This window comes from Pseudorasbora parva, chromosome 22, assembly GCF_024679245.1.
Source record: "Pseudorasbora parva isolate DD20220531a chromosome 22, ASM2467924v1, whole genome shotgun sequence".
Lineage (NCBI taxonomy): Eukaryota > Metazoa > Chordata > Actinopteri > Cypriniformes > Gobionidae > Pseudorasbora > Pseudorasbora parva.
In genome coordinates, this window is record NC_090193.1 from 26,920,830 (window position 1) to 26,946,574 (window position 25,745).

A 25,745-nucleotide genomic window follows, 5' to 3' on the forward strand; every position below is an offset into this window, starting at 1 on the left:
TTTCTTCTTTCAGTACACATTTGACAAACCTAGTGGTAATCTTCACTGTAGCTTAACAAAAATAGCAACACTTATTTATGGGAGAAAGATACAGACTGACAATTATGACATACAGTAAGCAATATATTTAGTTTCATGCAAATCATGGATAAAAATCACCTTTAAAGAGCAACAAAACTGCTCAGAAGTGCTGAAGTTTCTGTATTTTGAAACGTTGATAGACGCATATGTTCAGCCCTTAAAAAGGTGGGCAGTCTATATTTGCGATATGATGTTTATTGAACATCTATAACTGTAAAATGCACCCAGTATCGTTATTATGAGCTTTACATAGTCTATACCTGAGTGTTTTTTAAATAGGTGTTTATACATGAAGCTGCAATGAACACCACTGCATAATGTGCATGTATTTTAAGATGATACTGACCAATACATGACATTGCAATAGGAAAATCTAGGAAAAGTAGCTTTAAATGCATGAAAATGTGTCACATCATGTTTCATTATAAATGATAACCAGCTAAATGTTTTACACAACTATAAACAGAAATATAAACACATGAAATTAAAATACATGGCTAATTTTGGTCCCATTTTCCAACATGGCCAGTTTCGGAAGAGTCTATAGCACCCTGTGACCATGAGGTGGCAGTAATGTCTAGCAGGAGATGAGCAAAGAGTTGGTGAGAGACTGGTGACTCTCTGCTCTCTGTATTGTCTCGCCATTTGAGAGGATCTCGCACGCAGCCAGTTCATGACAAAGAGCGTTGAGCACTTCCAAGATATGTGCTTTCCCTGCAAAAAGTTACAGAGACGTTATGTGCAGTTACGCTATAAACAGAATATCAAATAAGTATTCAATAACACACACATAACGTGTTTCAAGAAGGATGTCAGAAGCTTAATTTGTGACCAAATCTTAAAATCGTACATATTTTATTAATTTTACATAACTTTTTAGTGGTCTCAGACATTTGTAGCACTGTATAGCTAATGCTCCTGCCCCATTTCTATTGCATACCAAGTCTGGTAAACACTAAAGGTTTTATAAGAGCAAAGCTGGCAAGTTAAAAGTTATTGTGTCTCTTACCATGCTGAGGATCACTGCAGGACTCCAATGTGCTGAGTAAAATCTTTCCTAAAGATCTTCTCGAGACATTCTACAATAAAAACATTTATAATATGTTTATTAACTTCATAATAAACGTTAAAAATGGTAATTAAATGGCAAAATACTGTGTGTATTACTAATGTTCCATAATAATAATATAATTCACTATTGAAAAATATTTTAATATTTATATATATATTTGCAGTTTGTTCAAATCCCTTTGCCACACAAGCAAACAACAACAACAAAACATTTTGAAATCATAATGAATTATAACGAAATCAATAGCGTGTTCAACCAACTTGACATCACAAAAACTGAAAATAATAATTGCATTAATTGCACAACTATGTACAAGCATGATAATCATCTGTGTTGCTGACATCTTGAATATTATTTTAAGATCATTGTGGGATTAAAGGGGTCCTATTATGCCCTTTTACGGGAACTCATTTTGTGTTTGGGGTGTTCTAGAATATGCTTCCAAGCTTGATTGTTCAAAAAACACAATCTTTTTCAAATATTTTACATTATTACAGCACCTCTCTCCCCAGTCTGGCCCTAGAGGCAGCCTCCCCCAGTTTCTCTTGAAGTCAATACAGAAGTGACTTAAACTGCAACTGAGCGACTGCTAGAGACAGGCTCCAAAAGGGAACAGAAGCTCATTGAGCCCCATGTTAAAAACATGTTTACAGCCTGGTACAAATTGTGGTTTTTGGTCCATGCAGCTAATTTTGCCCTTCAAGAGAACTGTGAGGGGGGTGATTTTTTAAATAACTCATTACATTATATAAAGCCTTAAAGTTCTGTATGCTTTAGGGAATGGCCACTTTGAGTGACAGGTGGATTGCCGTTTGTCTGCTGTCTGTTAGTCATCATGTCACCTCAGCTCCACCCACGTTCCGCCTCTTCGCCCATTTTCTGTTTATCTGGGAGTGATGCGCGATGACAAGCTGCCAAGATGGCAACGTCGACTTTACGCTTCAAAACTACTCTTCAGAACCTCATGGGTGATGTCACAGACACTACGTCCATTTTTTTTTACAGTCTATGGTCTGGCCCGAACGTGCCATATAGTTCCTGTTTTGATAAAACCCCTCCTTCTGAGATACGAAATGGGATGTGATTGGTTAATGTGCTCAGGAAATGTTACATCTCTTACCATAACTGCAAGTTTCAACAGCTCAGGTGTAAATATTAAGGATGCCGTCAATTTTAAACCAAATCAAGTCTGATTCAGAATGTTAGCAAGCAAGAGGATCATACAGGAGTGGTATGTGTTTTTTTCTTTTTTTTCTTATACATTTTAGATATGATGTTATACAGCATTTAATCATGATATTTGTCGGAAAACTATGGTGATACAAACAGTAATTGATTACCAAACCAATGGTTTAACAATGGCTAATTTTGACTGGTGAATAATCCTACAAAACTGAGACTTTACAGATGCAACACTATATCAACACTAATGTCGGCTAGCAGGTAAGCAGAGGCAAAGCTTTGCCATTTCTTTACATCATAGCAACCACATAAAAGGTAGAATTGGAACTTGTTAATAGAAAACACAACTATAAATAATAAGACATACTTACAATTTGTGATCTACAAACTACTACAGATTGTCCCAACAAAGTGGGAAGCTTTTGTCCGTAGCCTGTATTTGTATACTCTTTAAGGGTGCACGCGGATGTTCAGGGAAAGTGTTTAAAATTATTGTAATCCACTCTAAATTCATCAGTTTAAGGAAGGTCAAGTTTTGGAGTTTTGGAAATGTGGTGGTGGTTTTTTTTTTGGCATAGCCAAAACAGTGCCTTCTCTAATGCAGCTCTACCAGGCCTCATCCTTCAGTTTTTGCCTATTCTGAGGGTGGGAATTATTTAAATTATTAATGCTGTGTTCCAGGCAACCTGTAACCCGTGTTTTTTCCAATCTTCTACCTGTAAAAGTGCACTGGAACAACAGTCAAATCCATGACCTCCCACCCGTGAACTCGTACTAGATCGATGTACTCCCAGTTACGGTCTCTGATGTCACATAGCCCGCGAAACAACAATTGCAGCCCCTACGGATGCAGTGTTTTTGAAAGTCGTCCGTGGTGTCAAAATAAAAGGTATAACAGCTTGTCTCGTCTTATGCGGCACTTTTTCTCCTCCGTTTCCCTCAAATAAGCGAGGAGTAAGTGGCGATAGAAATGATTGTAAATGAGCATAAGCCCCTTACGGTCCACCATGTTTTGAAGTCAGGAGTTGTGGATTGAAGTCGTAACTTAAACGTTAAAAAACCTGCCTGGATCGCAGCATAACATTATGACTTCACAAAGCCTGAAACAAAAAAGCGCGCTGTAGTCCAAACAAGCCGTAGTTCTTAGAAAGTGGATTCCGTTAAATAAAATATCTCCCTTTGGAGTGGACTTTGAACTTTGTAACCTTAAAGATATTTTTTTATGCTCAAACAGCAACATTACACACTAACTAAAGTATAATAGGACCCCTTTAAAGCCCATCTATTGCAACATTGGGCTGATGAGTCAGAAATCCCTCCAGATTCACTCCTTAGAGATTCCATTTGACTGACCAGCTCTCGCAGCTGCTGCAGAAGCTGTAGCACATCCATCAGTTTCTCCTCCACCAGAGACAAACGCACCCGCTCTGTCTCCAGCATCTGCAGCTCCAGGTGGAGCAGCTCCGTCTCCTCAGCCTTCTGTTGTAGCTCCTGGACCAGGGCGTCCCTCATCTGCAGACACACGACACTTACCATTGAACTTGCGCATGTTTAAACACTAACGCTCCAACACACAATGAATTTCAGGTTGGGAGAATCTTTGCCAGATGTGCCGATAGCCCATAATTCAGCGGAGACACATAATTTCTCAGACAGAAATAGTTCAGATATGCTTGTTTTAGGCCTGTCTGACCATATGTCAAAAATCCACATCTGCTGCCTGCGCTAGTGTAAATGCTCACCCCAAACTTTCTATGCCCAGACTGTTCCAGGATATTTTTCCATGAATGTGTGTGGGACCTTTTTAAAAACACTAGCAACATAGTTCACGTCTGGTGCATCGCAGCCGAGGTGTGTCTAAGAGCTCAATGTACATGTAACTGCGTAAGGCCTGGAGGTTTAGTGTGGTCATCTCAGGAAGGGCTCAGCGATTGGTTGCTCACATTGACACACACACAAGGCTGGTTGCTTGGGTGGGAGACTGAGAGCTGTGGCTTTTCTTTGAAGCCCGTCGTTCTCATAACAACTGCTCGGTGGGCAAGTGCCTTGTAATCTAATTTTACACTCCTGCACCCGAAAGCAACCATGAACATAAAAGTAAAACAGAACAGAGTCCTTGGGTGACGTAAGGCGTTTAAAAGAGCAGCAGCCGAAGTTTATTTGGATGAACTTGTGCCCCTGCGAATGAAAATGTCTCATTAAGTATTTAAAATCTCTGATATGTATTTTAACTGCTGGGTTAATGTGTTTGTTCACTTGTTTTTCTTTAGAGTTCAATGCGATTCTGCTCTTGGTGACATCCAGATATTATTAGTTTCTGTGGTAAAACTCATAATGGCAAAATATTTAGTTATGTCAATTCAAAAATGCATAGCTATTTCTGGCTACGTCAAGTAAGCTAAATGAACACAAATGGTGTTATTTAGCTAAACGGTTAAATAAAAAAACTTTTTATTTATTTAACCAGGAGAGTCCCATTGAGATTAAGAACCTCTTTTTCAAGGGAGTCCTGGCTAAGAGGCAGCAAAGTTACACATTTTAAAATGGTTACAATAGTTACAGTATACATACAACATTAAAATAACACATCTTATGAGAAACAATCACAGATGATTGAGGCAGTCTCTACTGTAATGCGCTAGGGGGCGCTATTACGCATCTCCTGAATGAGTACAGTAGCTCACTCCAGATCAAAACACAGGAAAAGAAGCAGAAATTAGCAATCTCAAATGTAAGCAGATGCATATGAAAAATAATGCATTCATCAACAATAAACAGCATATAAATAAAATTAAAAATCTAAACCGCCTAATAGTGAAATCGACCCAGGAAGTGGTTAGGACTGTGCAAACTTTGGGGGTGTTGATGGACACATTTTTACGATATAGGGGAGAGCGGTTGTCTGACTATTTCCAGATCAAGTTCAATTTAAGATTGAACATTGGTCTAGGGAGTCTGCTATTTTCTACTGCACAAGAGGTGTGATAAACGAGCATTATTCGAATGACTCTGTATGGAATTGGATAGTCCTTCAACCAATCAGACCACCAGAGGCGTTATCAACGGCCTATCTCTTCTCTCTCCGTTATCGTGTGAAACCAGCCAATAGCCCGCCAGGTGGATAAGCTGTGATTGGTCTGTGATTGGTTCCCGCAAAAGTGTAACAGAAGCAGTAGAAATGAATGTACAGGTTTCCAGACTGAGCTGCAGGGCGAGATCAAATCACCGGCAGATCAGGCTGGGTTTACCCAGTCTAGGAGAGCGGAGCACAACCTAACGCTTTTTGACTGCTTTTTGTTATAGTTTGTGTAAATCCACTTGGGGTTCAGAGTATTTATTATTTCCCAGATAAATTTTACAAGTCTAGTACAATTATGTGGGTTTGTTTCATTAATACAGTGTATATTTTTTTCTTGATTTTCCCCTAAAGAATGGAAGTGAAATGTGACAACATGCCCCATAGGTGGGGTACATTGTAGCATGACCAAATGACAGCTTAAAACGTTACCTAATATAGTAAAAAACTATAAATCTAGACACACCTTAGGGACAACAAATCTAAATCTGCCGCGAGTGTCGTCTAGCAACTCTCGATACACGTCTGAGCTGTAAAAACCAAACTCTGGTCAGGCCAATCACATCAGTGGGCGGGGCTTAACATGATGACGGCCGAGTTGCGCTTGTGTGCTTCTAGTAAACACAGAAACTGGCGAACGGCAGTCTTTTAAATCAGCTTTGACCGCGACTCTGGAAGACTTGGAGTTAAGCTTTTCTCTCAGAAAAGAACAAAGAACGGCACTGAAATCATTCTTAAAAAGGGAAGATGTGTTCGGAGTTTTGCCGACCGGATATGGAAAAAGTTTAATCTGTCAACTAGCTGCTTCCTATTCGTTGCTCTGGTTGGTTGTAGCGCTATCCTATCGCGTGCAGAGGGAGTTTGAAAGACAACCGTTTATCCCGCCCCTCGGATTGAGCCCTGTCTATGGTGAGTTTCCAGACCAAACATCTTGATGTGGGTCTGGCTTGTCAGGCTAGTAAAAAACATTAATCCTAAAATAACTAAAATATTTTTAGTCAATAAAATACAATTAATAACTTATTTTTAAAATAAAATAATCATTAAAATCAAAATATTATTTAAAATACACTGTTTTTTGCATTTGACTATGCCTCATAGATTAAAAAAATTATAATAATGAACAATTTCTGAACATTGACTCTAATTCATTATTCACAATTTTCTCATGGTTTCTCAATAGAATACATAAAAGTATATAATATAATAGTGTAGTTCTAATAGGGGCTCATTGTTACAACTCACCCCATGTGCGCAACTGGGATTTAAACCACGGCTTGTGTCTTCTGCTGGTTAGATCAGCATTAAAGAATGATCTCAACTGTTAAATAACAGATATAAGATTACAATAATATCAGATTTGTCTTATTGAAATAAACACAAAAGGTTTATGTTAATAAATGTTGGCAACTAGTAAATACACAAAGTTTTGTCATCCTGGCATGTGTGGAAAGTTTTAAACCATGTGTGTTACAACTAACCCCGCAGTTGGTTGTGCCCCGCGCTCCCATATCAATTTATCGCACAAGCTGAATTTTTTTTTTTTTCCATAATTTGAAGTCGGCATACCTGGTCTGTGTCCATCTCCGCCCTCCTGGCCTGACTCTCCTTCAGCTCTAGCTGTTTGTTGAGTCGCGTGACCCTCTCCAGCAGCTCTAGAACGGCCGTCTGACTCTCCTCTGTGCGAGAGTCACCGAAATGAGACAACAGCTTCTTCACTGCTTTCTCATCACACCTGAGAGCACAAAAACAAGTCTGTCAGAATGTTTCGCTATGATCCATTTCTTCATTCTTAACAGATCTGGAACTTATTTGATTTTGAGAATCAAATAGTTGCAAACAGCAGTACAAGGGCACTTGTGAACCGATCAAATGATATAGTAGGGATGAGTGTACCTGTCTCCACAGCAGGACAGTCTGGTGAGGATTCGCTTCACCTCGTCTACTTGTCTCTGCTGCTCTCCGGTCCATCTCTCTTCCTCTTCATCAGATGCCGCCTGACCCTCCACTGAACGGAAAAGCTGCTCCTCCACTATATAAACATAATCACGCATGAAATCTCTCATTACACTTCAAGCAAAATGTCCAAATAAAGAATTTTGTTGGTGTAATCAAATAACACATAACCTTATTACTTCAACTCAAATTAACTAAAAAAAAGTTCATTTAGAAATGATCATATGAAGGTGTACCACTGTTCAAATGTTTGGGGTCGGTAAGATTCTTTAATGTTTTTGAATGAAGTCTCTTATGCTCACCAAGGCTGCTTTTATTTGATAAAAAAAACTACAATTATATAGTGAAATTATATTACAATTTATCATCACTATCTCTTATTATGCAGTAATGCGCTTTATAATATTACACTCAAAAAATGATTGGTTGCGCAATTTTTACAAATAACAATTTAGTTATATGAACAAAAGAAATTGACAAAACGTCTTTGAGTAAATACAAGTTGACCATTTCACCATTTGAATTCATCACTGTTACATAATAATGTTATTTTAAATTTATAAAAGCTTAATAAGTAAGGTTAACACATTTATTAATTTAATTTACCTTTAAAACTTGTAAATCACAACAAGCATAATTTTAGAAAGAAAAATGCAAAAAATCACTCATTGGACAAACTCAAATTTAATCCAATGAATTTGAGTATAAGTGCCCACAGCCTAAACAAAGGCACCACTCTTCTGCATAATACGATAACAGCAACCACAAAATTACAGAAACTCCTCAATGTCCAACATAACTGAACATTAAACACTAACATAAACTAACATTTACTCTCCTAACGCAGTCCCTTGCGATGCATGCTGGGAACTACAGATCCACTGCCCAGTTAGTTATGTCAGCACAAATATTTAATGTAGTTTTAACATAAATGAATTAAGTAAACTTCAGTTTGAAATATAATAGGTTGATTGAACACAATTAAAGTTGAGACAAAACTAAATATGTTCAAGTAAAGGGGACAGAATTTAAAGGGATAGTTCACCCAAAAATGAAAATTTGATGTTTATCTGCTTACCCCCAGGGCATCCAAGATGTAGGCGAGTTTGTTTCTTCAGTAGAACACAAATGAAGATTTTTAACTCAACCGCTCATATGACATGCTCAAATGATGCATGTCAATGGGGTCTAAGTCGAATTAGACCCCATATGAGCAACGGTTGGAGTTAAAAATCTTCAATTGTGTTCTACTGAAGAAACAAACACACCCACATCTTGGATGCCCTGGGGGTAAGCAGATAAACATCAACTTTTTCAAAAACTCACTTTAAAAGTGTCTATGAAGGGCCTGAATAATGTTTTTGAGTGTACATCTGTAATATAATTTAAAATGGACAGGTTACAAGTTGCATATCAACAGAGTCTCAAAAAAGGGTTGGGTAATGTCAATATTTGTCTTACTGGTGTCAGAAACAGTCTCTGCACGTCCCGTCGGTGAGCGTCGATCCTGCTCTGTGTCTAGACAACAGCGTGGCGCTGGCTGACTGGCCCCATTATACCGTCTATCCGGTTTACTGATGAATGGAACGGATGTTTTAGACACTTCAGATCTGTGAAAAATAAAATATCCGGTCAGAGTAGATCAGATCACGAAGGGCTCTAGGTTCAGGACAATATACAGTAGTAATTTACAGTAATACTAGCAAACAAACAGCTCAGGCTTGCACTTAAATTGCATTGATTTAAATATGAATTGTTTTAATGTACAAACGTTCGATGATATAAAGCAGTAAACATCATTTCCACATCTTCATTTAACAAAGAAACCAAGTAAAATTGATCAATGTTATTTTCGTCCTCAACAACCGTATTACTTTCAATGACTCTAGGAGGAGTTGTGAGCAGTGAAGGTGGTTGTGGGTAATTGTAGCCAGGTATGGTGACATTAGATGCATCAAAGTGAAAAGAAAGATTAAAGATTATGAAAACTATATATCACTAGACCCTAACATAAAACAGTATGCATTATGATGAACGCTTAAAATATGTCTGACGTAATTTTCAACAATGCATATCAGAAGCTAGCTATTAAAAGTACATGATTTGACTTTAAAATAAACATATTTTGAGAGTCTTTACTTTTTTCAGACAGCTGTAAGTGAAAGCAATCGATTATGTTCCTGTCATTTCAACACAACCGTTTTTCTGAGCTTTGCGACAGTAGAAATGCAATATGGGGCTTTCATGAATCAAAGAATAAATGTTTCCAGATGACAATGTCTTGCCTGCAGAAGAGAAAAAAAGCAAAAGGCTGCAGAAATCCATTTGCTCCAGCATGAATCCCAGAGAGTGAAAAAAGGAAAAAGAATTTCAAGCCGGGTGCACTCATGCATATATCCTGCTGCCATGAGGAACCCTTCAGTGCAGAGCGGCCATAAATATAACCCCTATGAGCCCACAGAATCATCCCTCGGTACACTATGCTTTCGCACAGTTTAAGGTCAATATTTGGAATCCACATTTTCAGATGGGGGGGTGAAGCGTGTTTGAAAAGGGGGGTGGGTCGGTTAAAGGTGGGTTTCAGTACTCTCTGATGACACACAGCTGCCGAAGGAAAGTACCAGGGAGACCCTAAACAGGCCTGTCAGGGTTGCTATAGGAACCCATTGACATAAGTATGGTATTATTGTCTAGGCTCGATGATAAAGAGATTGCACATGAACAGTTAAACTGACAGGGATGTTGAAGTTTATGTTGGAATAATGTGTTCCATTCTGAAAAATATTTTGTGGGACTAAATGCAGATTAAACAGATTTTCCCTATATATATACATATACAGACAGACAATATTGTATGCCACATCTGCTCAATGTCAATATTAGTATTGTAGAAGCGAGTATATGACTGATACTACTGACAGGATCTGCTTTCTGTCAATAACAAATGAAGATGAGCTACTGAAAAAGCTCAGTAACTCACGGTCTGTAGAAATGGATGGGCGAGCACATTGAGAGCAGTTGAAGGAGCTCTCTAGACACCTGAATCTACTCCAGAACTCTTGGAAAGAGTCTGAATATTAGATCCAGCCATCTTGGCCCCTTCAAACACAGCCTGTGAAACAAGTCTGGTCAGAAACAAAGTAGAACAGAACAGTTGCATAAGAGGTTATGAAAATGCAATCAAAATGAAAATTCAAGGGTGGAGAAAAGTACTTTCTTCTTAACAGAAACAACTGCAGAAGTATCACTAAATAATTGATTTTAGTCAAATTACCCACAAAATGTTCAAGTTTCAATATGTTCAAAGATAATCTGTTTTTGGGGGCATATACCAAAGTAGCACCATGTAAATGTTATAATCATTTAATATTGGTAATTATTTAGTAACATGGTACTGTTCAAAAGTTTGGGGTGAGTACGTTTTTTTAAATAATTAATGCGTTTATTCATCTAAGATTCCTGACAAAAATGTATCACGGTTTCAACAAAAACATTAAGCAGCAAAAACATGTTTATGGAGAATATTGTGGCCCTGGATTAAGAATTATTTCTCTTGTTTTAGTCAATCGTGGGCATGATTTACTAATTTGTTACCTCATTTTAGTTAAATAATGTCTATGAATTAAGAATTTGTATGATTTATTAATTTGTGTCTTCATTTTAGTAAATTGTGGCCACGTTGTACAAATTCGTTCCCTTATTTTAATTGAACTAAAACAAGGAAATTCATTAAACAAGGAAATAAATTAATTGTGGTGGCCACAATTTAGTAAAACGAGGGAATATATATATATATATATATATATATATATATATATATATATATATATATATATATATATATATATATATATATATATATATATATATATATATATATATATATATATATATATATATATTCCTGCATATTATGCATGTGCGTAGCTTTTCAAACTGTAGCTGTCTTACAATTTTATAGCTCCAAAGTGCTTTTTTTTGTAAGGGATAATGAAATGGAAGGTGTAAAATCAATCTATAAATTAAATTAGAAAAGTTTATAGCAAGCCAGAATCAAACTCACAGCGCAGCTCAACATGTCATGATGAGCATCAAATAAAACATGAGTATGTGAGCTAACCTCTAGGGTACAGCTCTGACAAAATAAGATCGTTTTTATTATACGCAGTATGCAAAATCTCAAGCACGCTAGATGCTGAAACATACTGGTTTTATTTCATAGTGTTCACAGAGAAAGAGCATATGTCTGGATAAAACAAACACAAAGCCCAAATTTGACAGAACCTCCATCTGGCAAACTTTAGCTCTCCCAGTTGTTAATTCCGTTCTGTTTGATTCCATCTCCATTGTCTTCCAAACATTGATCTTATACAAAGCAAAGGTATTATTAAGTGAACACTGACAGAAGACACAACAATGAATCTTCATTTGTGAAAGGATGGGCTGATATTCTGTCATGTTTCTTTGCAATGCAGTATAACTTAAATTTAAACTCAAAGCAAATGGTTTTATGCCCAACATTTATTGGAAACTAAAGAGAAACTAACTTGATTTTCTTTCAGTTGAGAAGTGGAGGTGGATTGGACATTTCCTGAACAGTCTGCACTGGCTGCACTAGCTGCCTGAGGCACTGATAAAAGCCTGCAGAGAACTTTACAAGTCACATATTGAACAACTAACCTTTTTCTTTGAGACACACAAGCTAAAATCATACCTGTATGTGTTAAAAGAGAAAGAAAACATTTACTCACCATACTTTCAGCATTGAGCTAGCAAGCTTTCTTACTTTTTTGAAATAAGACAATTTAGGGCAAGTTACAAAACCAAAACAGATGCAAGACAGAACTGTGGTAAAGTCTGTATCTCATTAGTATGTGTTTCACTTTTGGTTGCCCGTCTCATCTCTTGCCTTCAACAATTCTTTGGACTCTATTTTGGTGGTGAACCTAACAATAGGTTTCTATCTTGAGACTATATTTACACTGGATCGGAGTGATGTACTAACATGGGGCGAGCCCAGCTGTTTGTGGTTTAGACGTGCACTTCCTGTGTTTATTACGACAGGATCTGAACTTCCAGACCCCCTCTTGCACCCAGTTTACTTGAGAAGTATTTAAATGAAATGAAGACTCGGAGCGCATTTTAAAGGATGAGACGGTTATATTTGGTAAACAGCCACATAAATAACAAGATTAGGTCAGTCCGGATGTTTGCGAGGTCCTTGATAAATGCTGATAAAGCAATCGATTTATCTTGAGACTATAGAACAGATGTCCACAATTAAGAGTATAGGCCCACTGTAACATAATACCCGGTTAAGTAAGACTAGAGAGGCTGAGTCAAACCGGCAGACATGGAACATGTGTGGATGCACAGACGCCGTAAATCTTGGAAATCACCTGATCTTGCTGGGGGTGCTGTCTGGAACCGTCTGGAGATTCCAAACGGAACCAGACGATAATTAATTGAGTCAGGAAACTTTGTTATTGCGAGAGCAGTCCCAGTAAACACAGCTTTGAAGGAGGTTCGCGAAGTGTTTACGCGCCTTAACAAGTCATAAACATAAAATGGACACGTTGGAGAAAAATCCAAATGGACATAAACGATTCCATTCCAGAAAAGTCAAAGTGTTTGAAAACTTGCAAATTGTTGTCCATTACTGATTGCAAATTTCATCATAAAAATTGTAGTATACATTTTAGGTAATACTACTTTTTGATTAAGCTACTTTTAAGGTATCACATTGATGCATAGATAATCCCATATTGATATACAAATTAAAAGAAAAATACCATTCAGGAGATACTTTAAAGGGATACTTCACCGCTTTTTCATATTAAACTATGTTATTCACTGAACTAAAACGAGTTGTTACATTCCTCTCTTGTCTCAGTTATTCGTGTAAGTGTATTTAAATAGGGAAAACGTGGAGGTGTTTGGTCGCTTCTAACTTGATCTCTGTTTGGTCCCATAGTGAATGAACTGGGCTTAGTGGGCTAAGCTAAATGCTATCAGATCGTCACCGCGCGTCAGAGAGATTAACTGCATGCCTTCAGACGAGAGAGGTATGTATCAACTCGTCTTAGTTAAAGGTGTACTTCAGCGCTGGGAAGATGAATCTGTATTTAAACTGGGTCATCAATGCAGTAGAAATGTGAAATTATTTTTGAATTTGGTGCCTCCTAGACAGAGAAAAGACAGAAAATGTATTTTTGTCCCATGGGGATGAAAGACTACAATTCCCAGAATGCTTTGCTGCCCTGTGAGGCCATTCCCAAAGCCACCAACTTGATTACTGTGACGGAGTTAGAGAAGACTGAACGTGTCTGTCCAATATAATGAGTGAGTCACCGCGCGAGTATCACAGAACTGAGCACTAACTGCAGTGTGTGATGAGAGTGATGAGAGTGATGAGAGCTGAGGTAATTGCAACAACACTCGCGGCATACATTCACAACGCGAGTTCAGTCTGGCACGTTTCAGTTCATGCCTTTGCAAGCTTAACTTTCATAGAAATTAATTTGAGAAGTTAAAAGACTTACATTGCTCACCATATCTCCGTTTAAATGAGTGCCTGTAGCTGCCAGCTGAGCTCTCCCTGCAAGCTGAGTGTAATCTCCCATCCCCTATGCGCGGGTTTAAAACATGCGAAAATGGCTCCCTCTGCTGGCTGTAGTCTCTAGCCTTTGGGCAAACATTCCTCCTATGATGCAAATATCGTCAATTTGCATCATAGGAGGAATTTTTCCAGAAATAAAATGCATTAATCTCGTGTCTCAGGGGGATATGAGGGGGGAAAGCACAATCATTTGAATATACTCCAGAGTTTCTACTGATACAAAGCCATATGCTAATCGCTGAAGTAACCCTTTAAGGGAATAACAGTTTAATATGAAAAAGCAGTGAAGTATCCCTTTAAGTATATTAGGTTCAGCTGACAGGAATCCCCATTACATGTAAAATGATGTGAATGTGATTTCAATGTGTTTAAAAGAGAAAAAGTATGCACCAATAACCAATACTTCTTTATATTTGAAAGTCAATAAATGATATATTGGCCAATAAATAAATAAAAAATATTTCATTTTTGAGAGCCTGATTAAAAACAAACAAAAGTTTCACCATTAAAAGCCCATTTTTCACCATTGTGTCCCAAACACACAATTATAATGTTTTCATTATAATTTTATAAAGCCTATAATAGACTTAGTGCTCCATATTGCACTTAAATGTATTTTCTTCTTTTATTAAGTGATTCCAATCATATTTCAAGCAATTTAAAACCATCATGACGAACAGTGTGCATCTGAAGTGTCTCGGCTGAATTTGAACATTTTCTTATCGGTTCAATAACGATAAGATTAAAAATGAACATATATAAACCGATACTGATATAGTGGTGTTAAATCATGCATCCAAAGACAAAAGCCTTTCAAACAGAAAGACATTGTTGAGAAAACACTATAAAAGTTCCAAAGATGATGAAGAGTCAGAAAGGTTCCAAACACTTAATAATTTAATGATAAAATAAACTCAGAATAAGCCAGCATGTGCAACAGTGTGCTCTAAACACAAACAACAACTGACACTAAACTGAGGAACCAAAGGAGCTTAAGTACTAAAGCAAATGAGGTTAATTAATGCTACACAGCTGAACTGAAATAACTAATCAAAGGAGTGGCGGGACATGAAAACAAAGGAACACAGGAACTAAAGAATACAAACTAAAAGTCCATGAGAAAACTAAAACTAATGAAATAACTGAAAGTCTGTGACAGATTCTATAAATCCTGTGGTCAAATGCTGTGTCCTCTCAATTGTCAGTGTAATATAGCCACTTGAGTGTCTGTTCTGTGTGTGGAAAATTTTAATAATCCATTATGAATCATTTATTGCCAATGTGTGATTCATATGTAAGGCTGAAATTAATAAAAAAGTAAGTTCATTTTTGGAATCTGATATAATCCAGATCACATAAAATCAGTTATTTCACAGCACTGTTCACAAAGAAACAGGAGGAGAAAAGCTGTACATTTTCGAGAACATTTCTCCCCCAGCTTAGCAAGGTGTGCAGTTTATTAGTGCTGAGGTCTGCAGAGCGAGAGTATCAGCTGGCCGAGGGTGGGAGGAGAAAGGGAAATGTTCGTAGCTGTGTTTGAAAATGGGGGAAAAAAGTCAAGGTCTTGGGAGTTTTTCATTCTCAAAGTGCTTTGAAAATACTGGACTAAAAAAACCCAGCCATATAAAGACCTCCTAAAGACAACATTTTTATGAGGCCTCATTTTGTTGACATTTCTTTACCTTCTTCAGTCATAATACAGGGAATTTTCAAAGGACTGTTCATTCCATCTGTCCAGCCCTGTTATTATGTGTTGAGGTACAACAGGTTACCCGGACACATTTTACACGAGTCGGCCACACCACAGCTGAAATAATAGTTCTCTGAATAATAACTGATTATTTTTGAGCGGTTAGACAGGACTTACATTTAACATGTCAGTCTCCGTGATGTCAGCAGAGCTCAAAAAACAGCACAGACCTGATGATAAATGCAATGCTTTTCACCTGGTATGATTAGAGGGACATAAAGCACTTCTGGAAGCGGAGCGATAAATAGAGTAAGATGGTGGAAATTCATCCCCACTGAACAAACAGCCGAGTGTTTGCGTCTTCCTCCAGATGGCGGCTCTTGTCCCCCTCCCCTCTTTTTGTTCCTCTCGCACCGTCTGTCTCTTTTGTCCTGAGGTCTGCCTCTCTGCGGTTCTCTTGGGGTCTAGGCTTCGGTCCATCTTGGATTCTTCTGAGGGAAAGAAAACGCCTCCAGGCAGGACGCACACGGATGGTGTTTTTCATGGTAATGAACTAAACAGATCAGGTCTGTTCCCACCACCTCCCCCAAGAGACCTGGCCTCTATCTAAACCTCTTCCTCTTTCTTTAGTAGAGCCAAGAGGGCTTCAGGAAACCTTACGCAATATCTGTGAGATCTACACTTGGACATTATCTCATTCCTTGTTACTGCAAAGTGTTGAATATGACCGGAAATGGCTTATAAAAAAAAAAAAAAAGTGAATCTCAAGGGGCCACGTATCACAATAATAACTTTCAGTTGTACTACAATTCAAACGTTTCAGGTCAGTGAGATAAAAAATTACAGCAAAGAGGCATTAAATTGGTCAAAAGAGACAATAAAGACAAAGTCAAAGCAATTCTGACTTTGTAACACGCAATTGCAAGTTTAAATCTCGCAGTTCTGAATTGTCGCAATTATCTTTTTTTAATGTTTTATTCTGTGTTGGAAATAAGCTTCCATATATCGTCAGGTCATTATCATAACACCCATTAAATTATGTGTGGAATCTGAAGGAAATTGTACAATTTGATATTAAATAGTGTTTTAGAAATGCAACATTTCCGAGACCATTACTACTCTGAGGAAAGGGCAATTAGTTTAATAGACATCCCTTTCATGTGGATAAAGAGTCTAATATCATTGATTATTGTCGTGCCAGATGGAGAGGTTAAAGCGGCAGGTGGGGGAAACTGAATGAGCTAATAAAATGTGTGATCATTACAAGAACTGCATTAAGGTCTGGAAAAGAAGGACATGAAAAATTGCCAGCGGACACACCTCTCTCTCCAGATAAAAGGAACTGCTCTCAGTGTGAACGGGTCAGTCCATGACCCGCGGAGCATGACCGGTATCCTCTTCGCCCACTGGCAGCTGGATCAAAAGCTATCCTCCAGCGTTTTTGTTTTCAGAGAGCTGTGTGCCCATTGGATGCACTCTAGAGACTTTTCAGCTTTCAGCACTTGCCCATGGGGCGATCTGGCCTCAAAGAAAAAAAAACCCTGCTCTGATCTGCCACATACCAGCCAGAGCGCTCTGCACGTGTCTACAGCACAATGCGCGTTTACATTTCCCCCCACACAGAAAAGAGCAGCTGAAACACGAGACTTATGACTGCTACAATTACTTTCACTTTCAACTTTTTAAAAGGAACAAGTAATCTATGGTGGTTTGTTTCATTCAATCATAATAGTTTTTGGCACCCTTATGCTGACTTAATTAATTAATTAATACAACAAAACAGTTTCAATTTACAATAAATAAATAAGTAATGAAAGTCACTTTATCAGTGTACCTATTACTAGACTTTGTAAACATCTTTTTGGTACCACACTCAAAATGCTGGGTTAAAACAACCCAAGTTGGGTTGAAAATGGACAAACCCAGAAATTGTGTTGTTCGAACCCAGTGAATGGACCCATTCAAACAACACAATTTCTGGGTTTGTCCATTTTCAACCCAACTTGGGGCGTTTCAACCCAATATTTTTTAGAGTGCAGGCAAAAAGTTGCACTATCTAACTGGTAATATATAATTTTTGGTTATTTAACATATGTAGGCTACAATAAATCAATACAATTACATATCTAAACATATTTGTGCATAATCATATAAACTACAATTCAGGGTTGATATTGATACAATTTTTTTAATGTTTTTGAAAGAAGTGACATGCTCACCAAGACTGCATTTATTGATAAAAAATATGATAACATTTTTTTAATATTGTGAAATATTATTACAATTTAAAATAACTGTTCTCTTTTTGAAAATATTTGAAAATATAATTTATTGCTGTGATGGTAAAGAAAAATTTTCAGCATCACTTCTCCAGTCTTCAGTGTCACATGATCTTTCAGAAATCATTCTAAAATATTCATTTGGTGTTCAAGAAACATTTCTTATCTTTATCAATGTTGAAAAAAAAAGTTATGCTGCATATTTCTATGGAACCCGTAAATTTCATGATGAATGGAAAGTTCAAAAGAACAGCATTTATTTTAAGAACAGCAAAAATTTTACAGACCCCAGGTCTCAAGCATTAAAGGCATAGTTCACCCAAAAATGAAAATTATCCCATGATGTACTCAGACTCAAGCCATCCTAGGTGTATATGACATTCTTCTTTCAGACGAACACAATCAGAGTTATATTAAAAAATCCAAGTATTATAATGGCATTGAATGGCAGCCCAAAAAAGTGCATCCATCCATTATAAAAGTAATACATACAGCTCCGGGGGGTTAATAAAGGCCTTCTGAACTGAATAGATGGGTTTGTGAAAAATATCCATATTTAAAACTTCATTACGGCGGACCGCTTTCCGTATTTAACTTAAAAAGAAAGTGTAGCACCTCTCGCCGTTCACTACACCTGAAGTCATCGTTGGGGCAGTTACACCTTCCGTTCGTAATTTGAATACGGAAGGTGGTCCGCCGGTAGATGGATTCTTTACTTTATTACATGCTAAATATGTATATATTTCTTATAAAAACCCATTGATTCTCTTCAGAAGGCCTTTATTATGCCCCTGGAACTGTGTGGATTACTTTTATAACACTTGTTACACTTTTTGGACTGCCATTCACTGCCATTATAATGCTTGGATTAGCCAGGACATTTTTAAATATAACTCTGATTGTATTCGTCTGAAAGAAGAACCTAGGATGGCCTAGGAGTAAATGATGGGGTTATTTTCATTTTGGGGTAAAATAACCCTTTAACAGATGGGGCGGGGGGGGGGGGGGGGATTCACCAATTCATAAATATTTAATAAGTTTATGTGAAATCACCCAAAATACCCCTTGACTCCATTACCAAAGAGTGAGAGAGAGAGGGGAAGACAATCGTATTCGCCTTTTCGTATTTTATTTAGCTTTAAAATGTTATCTGGCAACACCGCAGTCTACCAAAAGGCACTATATCTGGCAACATGACTTTAAATAACTGCATTCACTGCAGTGTGAAGACTGTAAATATAGCTTTGGGATGTGAGGTCTGTTACTGGTTATGGCTGAATATTAAAACAGCGGCAAAGCTCAAGGAATATTTACACCCAAACTTATAAAGTGTAATGCTTCTGAATAACGCGCTCTTCGGCAGCATCGCAAGTATTTGGTATTTAACATACACACAAATAAGAACTTACTTTTAAACATTCTTAAGTAGCATGACAAGATCTCTAAACTTGGTGAGGGTGGTAGGAGTTGTTGCTAGGATACAGACAGGGAGTGTTCGTCTATTATTCTGTAGAGCGGAGATACTGTTTGAAGATAGATGGGAACTTTCAATCTGTTTAGGTCAGGCCTTGCCAAGCTGAAAGGAACTCTCCCCAAATGTGTCAGCTCCATTGTGATCTGGAATGAATTATTTGGCTTAAGAGCATCAATGGAGAGGCCATAGAAAGGCATCCTGGTAAAGTTCACCATAGACGTCACATAGATTAGTGCAACCTGAAGTTATAAAAGTGAATGTTTATTTGAAAAAAAATTCTATGTTTCTGTCTGAAAAACTCACATCGTACCATTGAATTGATGCAATGAAAATCCAAATTTTCCTTAATTCAACACTTAATTTCCACTCAATCTTGTCTTTTTAAATCCATGAGCAGGCTAGACTGCTTATTTGTGAATGAGAAGAACACTACAATCTTGAAATGACTGAACATAATATCCCTCAATGACAAAATAAATGTCTCAAATGAGAAAAAAACTCTAGACTTTCAGTAAATCCACTTTTATCAAAATTGCCAGGAATGCCATCCCAAAATTAGCCTGCAAGAAATATGTAAATACTGATGACGTTAAGCTTAGCTGCTTCTAAACGTAAATTAAATGTTTGTGCGCTTGGAAAGTTCAATGACAGCCTAAGTATAAAACCCAAACTATGAAATGAGTGGCTTCCAGCAGTAGCTGTGCATAATTTCAGCTAACCAAAATGGGAGCCCATTTGCCACACACGTTGACAACTAAATGAACCCAAACAAAACAGGGTCTGCCCCCGAGAAGCAGAACCACATCAAGCCAACCTAAATAACATGTATGTTGGCACACGTTTGCAGAATCAGGGCCAGCAAGTTCTGGCGGGAGCAATTTTAACCAAGAAGAATCTCATTTCACTGTGATTATTTGAAGCTGCATTATGTAATGAGACTGTTTACTGCATTTAGTCTAGTTCAGGTGATAACAAGGCTTCTAGCACAGTAATCTCATTAAAATCCTGATAAACAAAATGCAATGTCATTCCCCCAAATGTATCATAAAACAGCAGCAGCATAAAACAGAGTAACATTTTAGGATGAGCTCTGCAATTTCCGTAATACCTTTGAAACTGTTGAACAGCTAAAGTAAACATCCTCACTTGTTAAAATAGTTGCCAAATTGTCATGTTTTGACAGAGTCTTATACATTTACATCAGTGAAATCCCCAGAAACAGATGCCAAATTGTGGTAAGTGAAGATAATGTCTTCTTTATGCTTCAGGATTGCTGAAGTAAGCTATCCCAATGTAAAAACAGATTACCTCACCGTTACAAACGTCTGTGAGATTATATGATCCCAAGCCCTAGTTAGGCGTACTGCATAAGCGCTGTCAAAACTGCTTGAAACAGTAGTTCAGTTAATAAAAGGGCTTTACACACATAAAATAGTTAACCCTGGGTCATTCTAAATCCCGGGTAAACAAAACCCTGGGTTATCTTGGGTCACAATTCACACAGCTCAAAATTTAGCTGACGTTTCACACTATACAATCCTAAATGCTAGGTTAACATCCTTATTTGCATATTTGTGGTGTCAGGGTCAATATATATATTTTGCAGACACTATTGGTTGTCTGTTGCTAAACATCTAACATTCTAACACCTCATCGTTTCACACTGTACAAGTTTGACACTGTAGTGGAGTTAGTGCAAAAGCGGTTAAAAGTGAGGTTTAGAACGACGATAACCAAGGGTTAAGTGCAAAGTGAAAAGTCATGTGATGAAATTACTTGTTTTAGTTCCTTCTGGCTCTTCACCTAAGTATTATACTAACCTGTAGTACAGAAGATCCATCTCTAGCTGCTCAACGTGTCTCTGTAGAACAGGCACATGACTAGCTTTGGTCTCGAGCTCCTTCACTTTCTTGAGGCCACTCAGCACAGCTTGTCTGGCTTCCTCCACCCTCTTCCTCATCTCCACCTGCTCCTTCTTTAGAGTCCTGTTACATTCCTCCAGCATCAGCACGGTCTCGCGTGATACTCGCAGTTCTTGCTCCAGCTTCCGGTTGAAGAACATAGCCTCCTCGATCTGCCCATCCCGGGAATTTCGGATGAGCTCCACTTCTCTCAGGAAACTCTGGATGTCCTTCAGGTTCCCAGAAATGCTGGGCTTCTGCGCTGTTCGCCTTTGGTGGGCGATGAAACAGCCACCTTCTGGTTTATGTTTTGAGTGGCTTTTCCATAGGCCCACCTGTGAAACATAGATGCATGTCAGTAGAATGTGATGTGAAAGGTACATAGTATAGACCTTTTGCGTCAGCTATCTTTAGAATTTTGTGTTTGAACTTCCGCTTTTGCAGTAGCCTGGTATATTTCTATGAAATCGTTGTCAAAGAGTAATTAGCTGGTGAAGAGAATTTACTTAAGGGTTACTTCAGTGATTAGCATTTGGCTTTGTATCAGTAGAAACCCTAGAGTATATTGAAATGATTGTGCTTCCCCCCTCATATCCCCCTGAGACAAGAGATTTATGCATTTTATTTCAGGAAAAATTCCTCCGATGACGCAAATTGACGATATTTGCGTCATCAGAGGAATGTTTGGCCAAAGGCTAAAGACTACAGCCAGCAGAGGGAGCCATTTCCGCATGTTTTCAACCCGCGTATGGGGGATGGAGATTGCACTCACAGCTCAGCTTGCAGCTACAGGCATTCATGTAAACTGAGCTATGCTGAGCAATTTAAGTGTTTCAACTTCTCAAATTAATTTCTTCCAAAGGCATGAAATGAAAACGCGCCAGACTGAACATGCATTGTGAATGTAAAGCCGCGTTTCCACCGCAGGAACTTTACCTAGGAACCAGGAACTTTGGGGTGGTACTCGGTGTGTTTTGACCGCAGGAACCAGGGTCTAAATGAAGTTCCGGGTAAATATTTCCCCCTCCACACGGCCCTGTTCGCGAGGTAGTCATTTTTCAAAGTTCAGGAACTTTCGAGGGCGGGACTTGGGCGCTGAACATGCTGATTGGTTTAGCTCATGCAGCATTTTATTTCAACCAGCATTTTTAAAAGTCTTTTGCGAGGTTCGGTCTACGTTCAGTAAATATCAGTCTTGCTGTCTGTCTGATGGCGCGCGTTCATCTCAGCCATCTCACGTGCAATGTCCGTAATAGCTGATAATAATATACATTGTCATTTTAAATCTAGCTTTACAAGCATTCTGAATATGCTGCATTCTGCTGAATCTGCATGTTACTGCTCTTTTCTGTCATTGTTAATTTCCTCTTTAGTAAGCCTATACATAACCAGCATAAGCAGCACAGCTTGAATCTCTTTCATACTCGTTATTAATTTTTTTACAGTCTATTTTTCACCATGTAAACGACCTGATCGATTACTTTTAAGTGTGCGTCCTTACATGACGTGACCGCGCGTGCCACGCTCATGTTGACAAGAGAGGAAAGTTCATTTTTCTGAGGGGTAAACTTTTTATTTCATAAGTTATGAAGATAATGTTGGAATAGTGACACAGCGTATATTGCCCCAGGCAATTTTTACTTTAACTGCGCCTGACAGAATAATTTTTTTTCTGAGATGATTATTACACTTTACAACAAATAAATAGCTTATATAATACTGTATTAGTCCTGGTGGCCGTTAAGAGTTGCTATGGCTACAGGTAACACATTCCAGCTGGTGCAGAAAACAGCGTTGACATTTTTGATGCGGCAGACGAACTGCATGTGACAAAATGATTCAGTTGCGCGCAGTCCTACATCACCGGACTAATTTGCCTAATCTTCAAGGAACTTTAGATCGCGGTGGAAACGTGGACAGTTGCCGGTTTGGGGGGGGAAAAAGTTCCTGTAAAAAGGTTCCTGGTACAAATTGTTCCGGGTCATTTTGGTGGAAACGGGGCTTAAATTATACCGTGAGTGTGGTCGCGATTACCTCAGCTCTCATCACGAGAGCTCATTCAGCTCAGTCATGATGGTAAATGTAATCTGACTCCTGCTGCGTTATGCTGTGACACTAGCGCAACGACTCACTCATTATTTTGAACAAACCCGTTCAGTTTTTAATTGTAGTGTCTGTTCTCTAACTCAGTCACAGTAATCCAGTAGCGGTGGCTTTGGGTGTGGCCTCACAGGGCAGTGAAGCATTCTGGGAATTGTTGTCTTTCATCCCCGAGACAAAAATACATTTTCTGTCTTTTCTCAATCTAGAAAATAATTTCACATTTCTACTACATTAAAGTTGAAATACAGATTTATATTCCCAGTGCTGAAGTACCCCCTTGTAGACTTAACGAAAGTTATCATGAGCATTGTAATGTTTGAAGTAGATGTCATACATTTAAATAGACCTGGAATATTTTAAAACAAGCATTTCCCTAATAAATCCCTAAGATCTTATCTTCATGCTGTGGAAATACAGACCAGAAAACAGAACACAACGAGGGGGCTACATAAGGTCTCTATAGACCAGGCCTGGGCAACTTTGGCCCTCAAGATCCACTTTCCTGCAGAGTTTAGTTCCAACACTGATCAAACTCACCTGCCTGCTTTTTCCCTCTAGTAATCCTGAAAACCTTGCTCAGCTTGTTCATGTGTGTTTCATTAAGGTTGGGGCTAAACTCTGGAAAGTGGATCTTGAGTTGCCCACCCCTGGTATAGACCATTGCCACTCAATGCAGTAAATTGTCACATATAATTAGGCTTACTATAGGTTAACATATCACCTGTGTATGTGAAAATATTTTTATTAGACTGAAAATAAGGCTTTAAGACGTGGCCACTAAAACACGGGTTTGCAAACCAGAAGAACCCCCAAAACAACCTGGAAATAGGCTTACCGGTAAATGAACACTAAAAAGAAAATTCTCTCATCATTTACTCTCCCTCAACTTTTTCAAAACCTGTATGAGTTTCTTTATTCTGCTGAACACAAAATAAAATATTTTAAAGAATGTTGGTTGATGGTTCCCATTGACTTCTATAGTACTTTTCCCCCCTACTATGGAAGTCACAGGGGACCCTCAACTGTCTGGTTACTGACATTCTTTAAAATATCTTCTCATATAATAAAGCAGACTTTATGCAGAGAATAGTGTTGCTTGGTTTATATTATTAGTATATATTAGTATGAACTTCATCACAATGACTGTACCTGTAAGGCCAGTGATCGAGCATCACTGCTTTGAAGAGCCGCGCGCATGTCCTCCACCAACTCCCTGAGGCTCGCATTTTCCTCCTCAAGTTTGGCTATCCTGTCCTCGGCCTCCTCAAGGGCAACGATTTCCTCGTAACATTCCCTGGTGCAGGATTTTAGCTGCCTACAACCTGATGTGTGTCTATCCACAGTGGGAGAAGGAGGCTCTCCGCTTTCTCGCTTATTACTGGTACCCAACGACAGCAGCTTCTCGCGCCGCCTCAAAGGGCTCCGGAGTCTGATCTGCGTCTCTATATGCTCGCTCTCCTTTCCAACCAACAACCTTCCATTCTCATAATGACACCCAGCTTTGGTACTGAAATAACCGCAGAGTTTTGCGTGAAACTGCCTGAAGCTGAACTCTTTGGGTAGATTATCCAATATCCCCGCGCATTCCTCTAGATCACACTCTTTATTGAGTCCTAAAATCTCGCAAAGAATGTTAAAATCCTCGGCTGGTATCTTTCCATCTCCCTGACAGTCTAGGTGATGAAATATCTCTTGGAGGTATTGATCCAACCCGGTTGCGAGGACTATGATTTCGTTTTCCACTCCACGGTCTAGTCCGTAATGATACGCCAGTGTGCTCACTATCCATTGTGTCCTGCGCGCGGGTCGGCTGTATGGATCGCATGCGTCCGACTTTTCCATCCTTTTTCCCCTCACAAGAATTCCATTTATAGAGCCTAAATGGATTAATGGATTCAACAGATCCTCTAAGCACAGTTAGCACACAAACAGCATACCAAGTTCATGTCATCTGAACACCAGACCGCCCCACTCGTGTAGTAGAAACTCTCGCGCTGTGCGCGTGGGGGCGTTGCTGTGAAAGGAGCACTGCCCACAAAATCTCAACTGCAGAGGGGAAAAAAACTTTTGAAAAGGCATTTCGAGTCAATGTAGTAGCCTACAGGATACATATGAGCCTAGGCCTACATATTTACATAAAACCAATCGAGGTAGGCCTATATATTGACCTAATGCTGCTAAAAACACATGGACAACTAAAACTAGGCTCACAAGTAAATATAAAATATGTGTATGCTCATCCTCATATATATATATATATATATATATATATATATATATATATATATATATATATATATATATATATATAT

General features: G+C 38.4%; 1 protein-coding gene across 2 annotated transcripts; it reads right to left on the reverse strand.

Moving 5' to 3' along the window:
* Window positions 1-56: 56 nt before the first annotated feature.
* efcc1 (EF-hand and coiled-coil domain containing 1) lies at window positions 57-25,339 on the reverse strand. Of its 2 annotated transcripts, none has more exons than XM_067431095.1 (8): window positions 24,583-25,339; window positions 21,250-21,665; window positions 8,829-8,977; window positions 7,308-7,443; window positions 6,981-7,146; window positions 3,758-3,847; window positions 1,091-1,160; window positions 57-795 (listed from the first exon to the last, which is right to left on the reverse strand). In XM_067431095.1, exons 1-8 carry the CDS (start codon window positions 25,273-25,275, stop codon window positions 659-661), a joined length of 1,857 nt encoding a protein of 618 aa, XP_067287196.1. In that variant the 5' UTR covers window positions 25,276-25,339; the 3' UTR covers window positions 57-658. The 2 variants fall into 2 exon arrangements, with proteins under 2 accessions (XP_067287196.1, XP_067287195.1); XM_067431094.1 differs by having other exon boundaries at window positions 3,689-3,847.
* Between the last annotated feature and the right edge of the window lie 406 nt (window positions 25,340-25,745).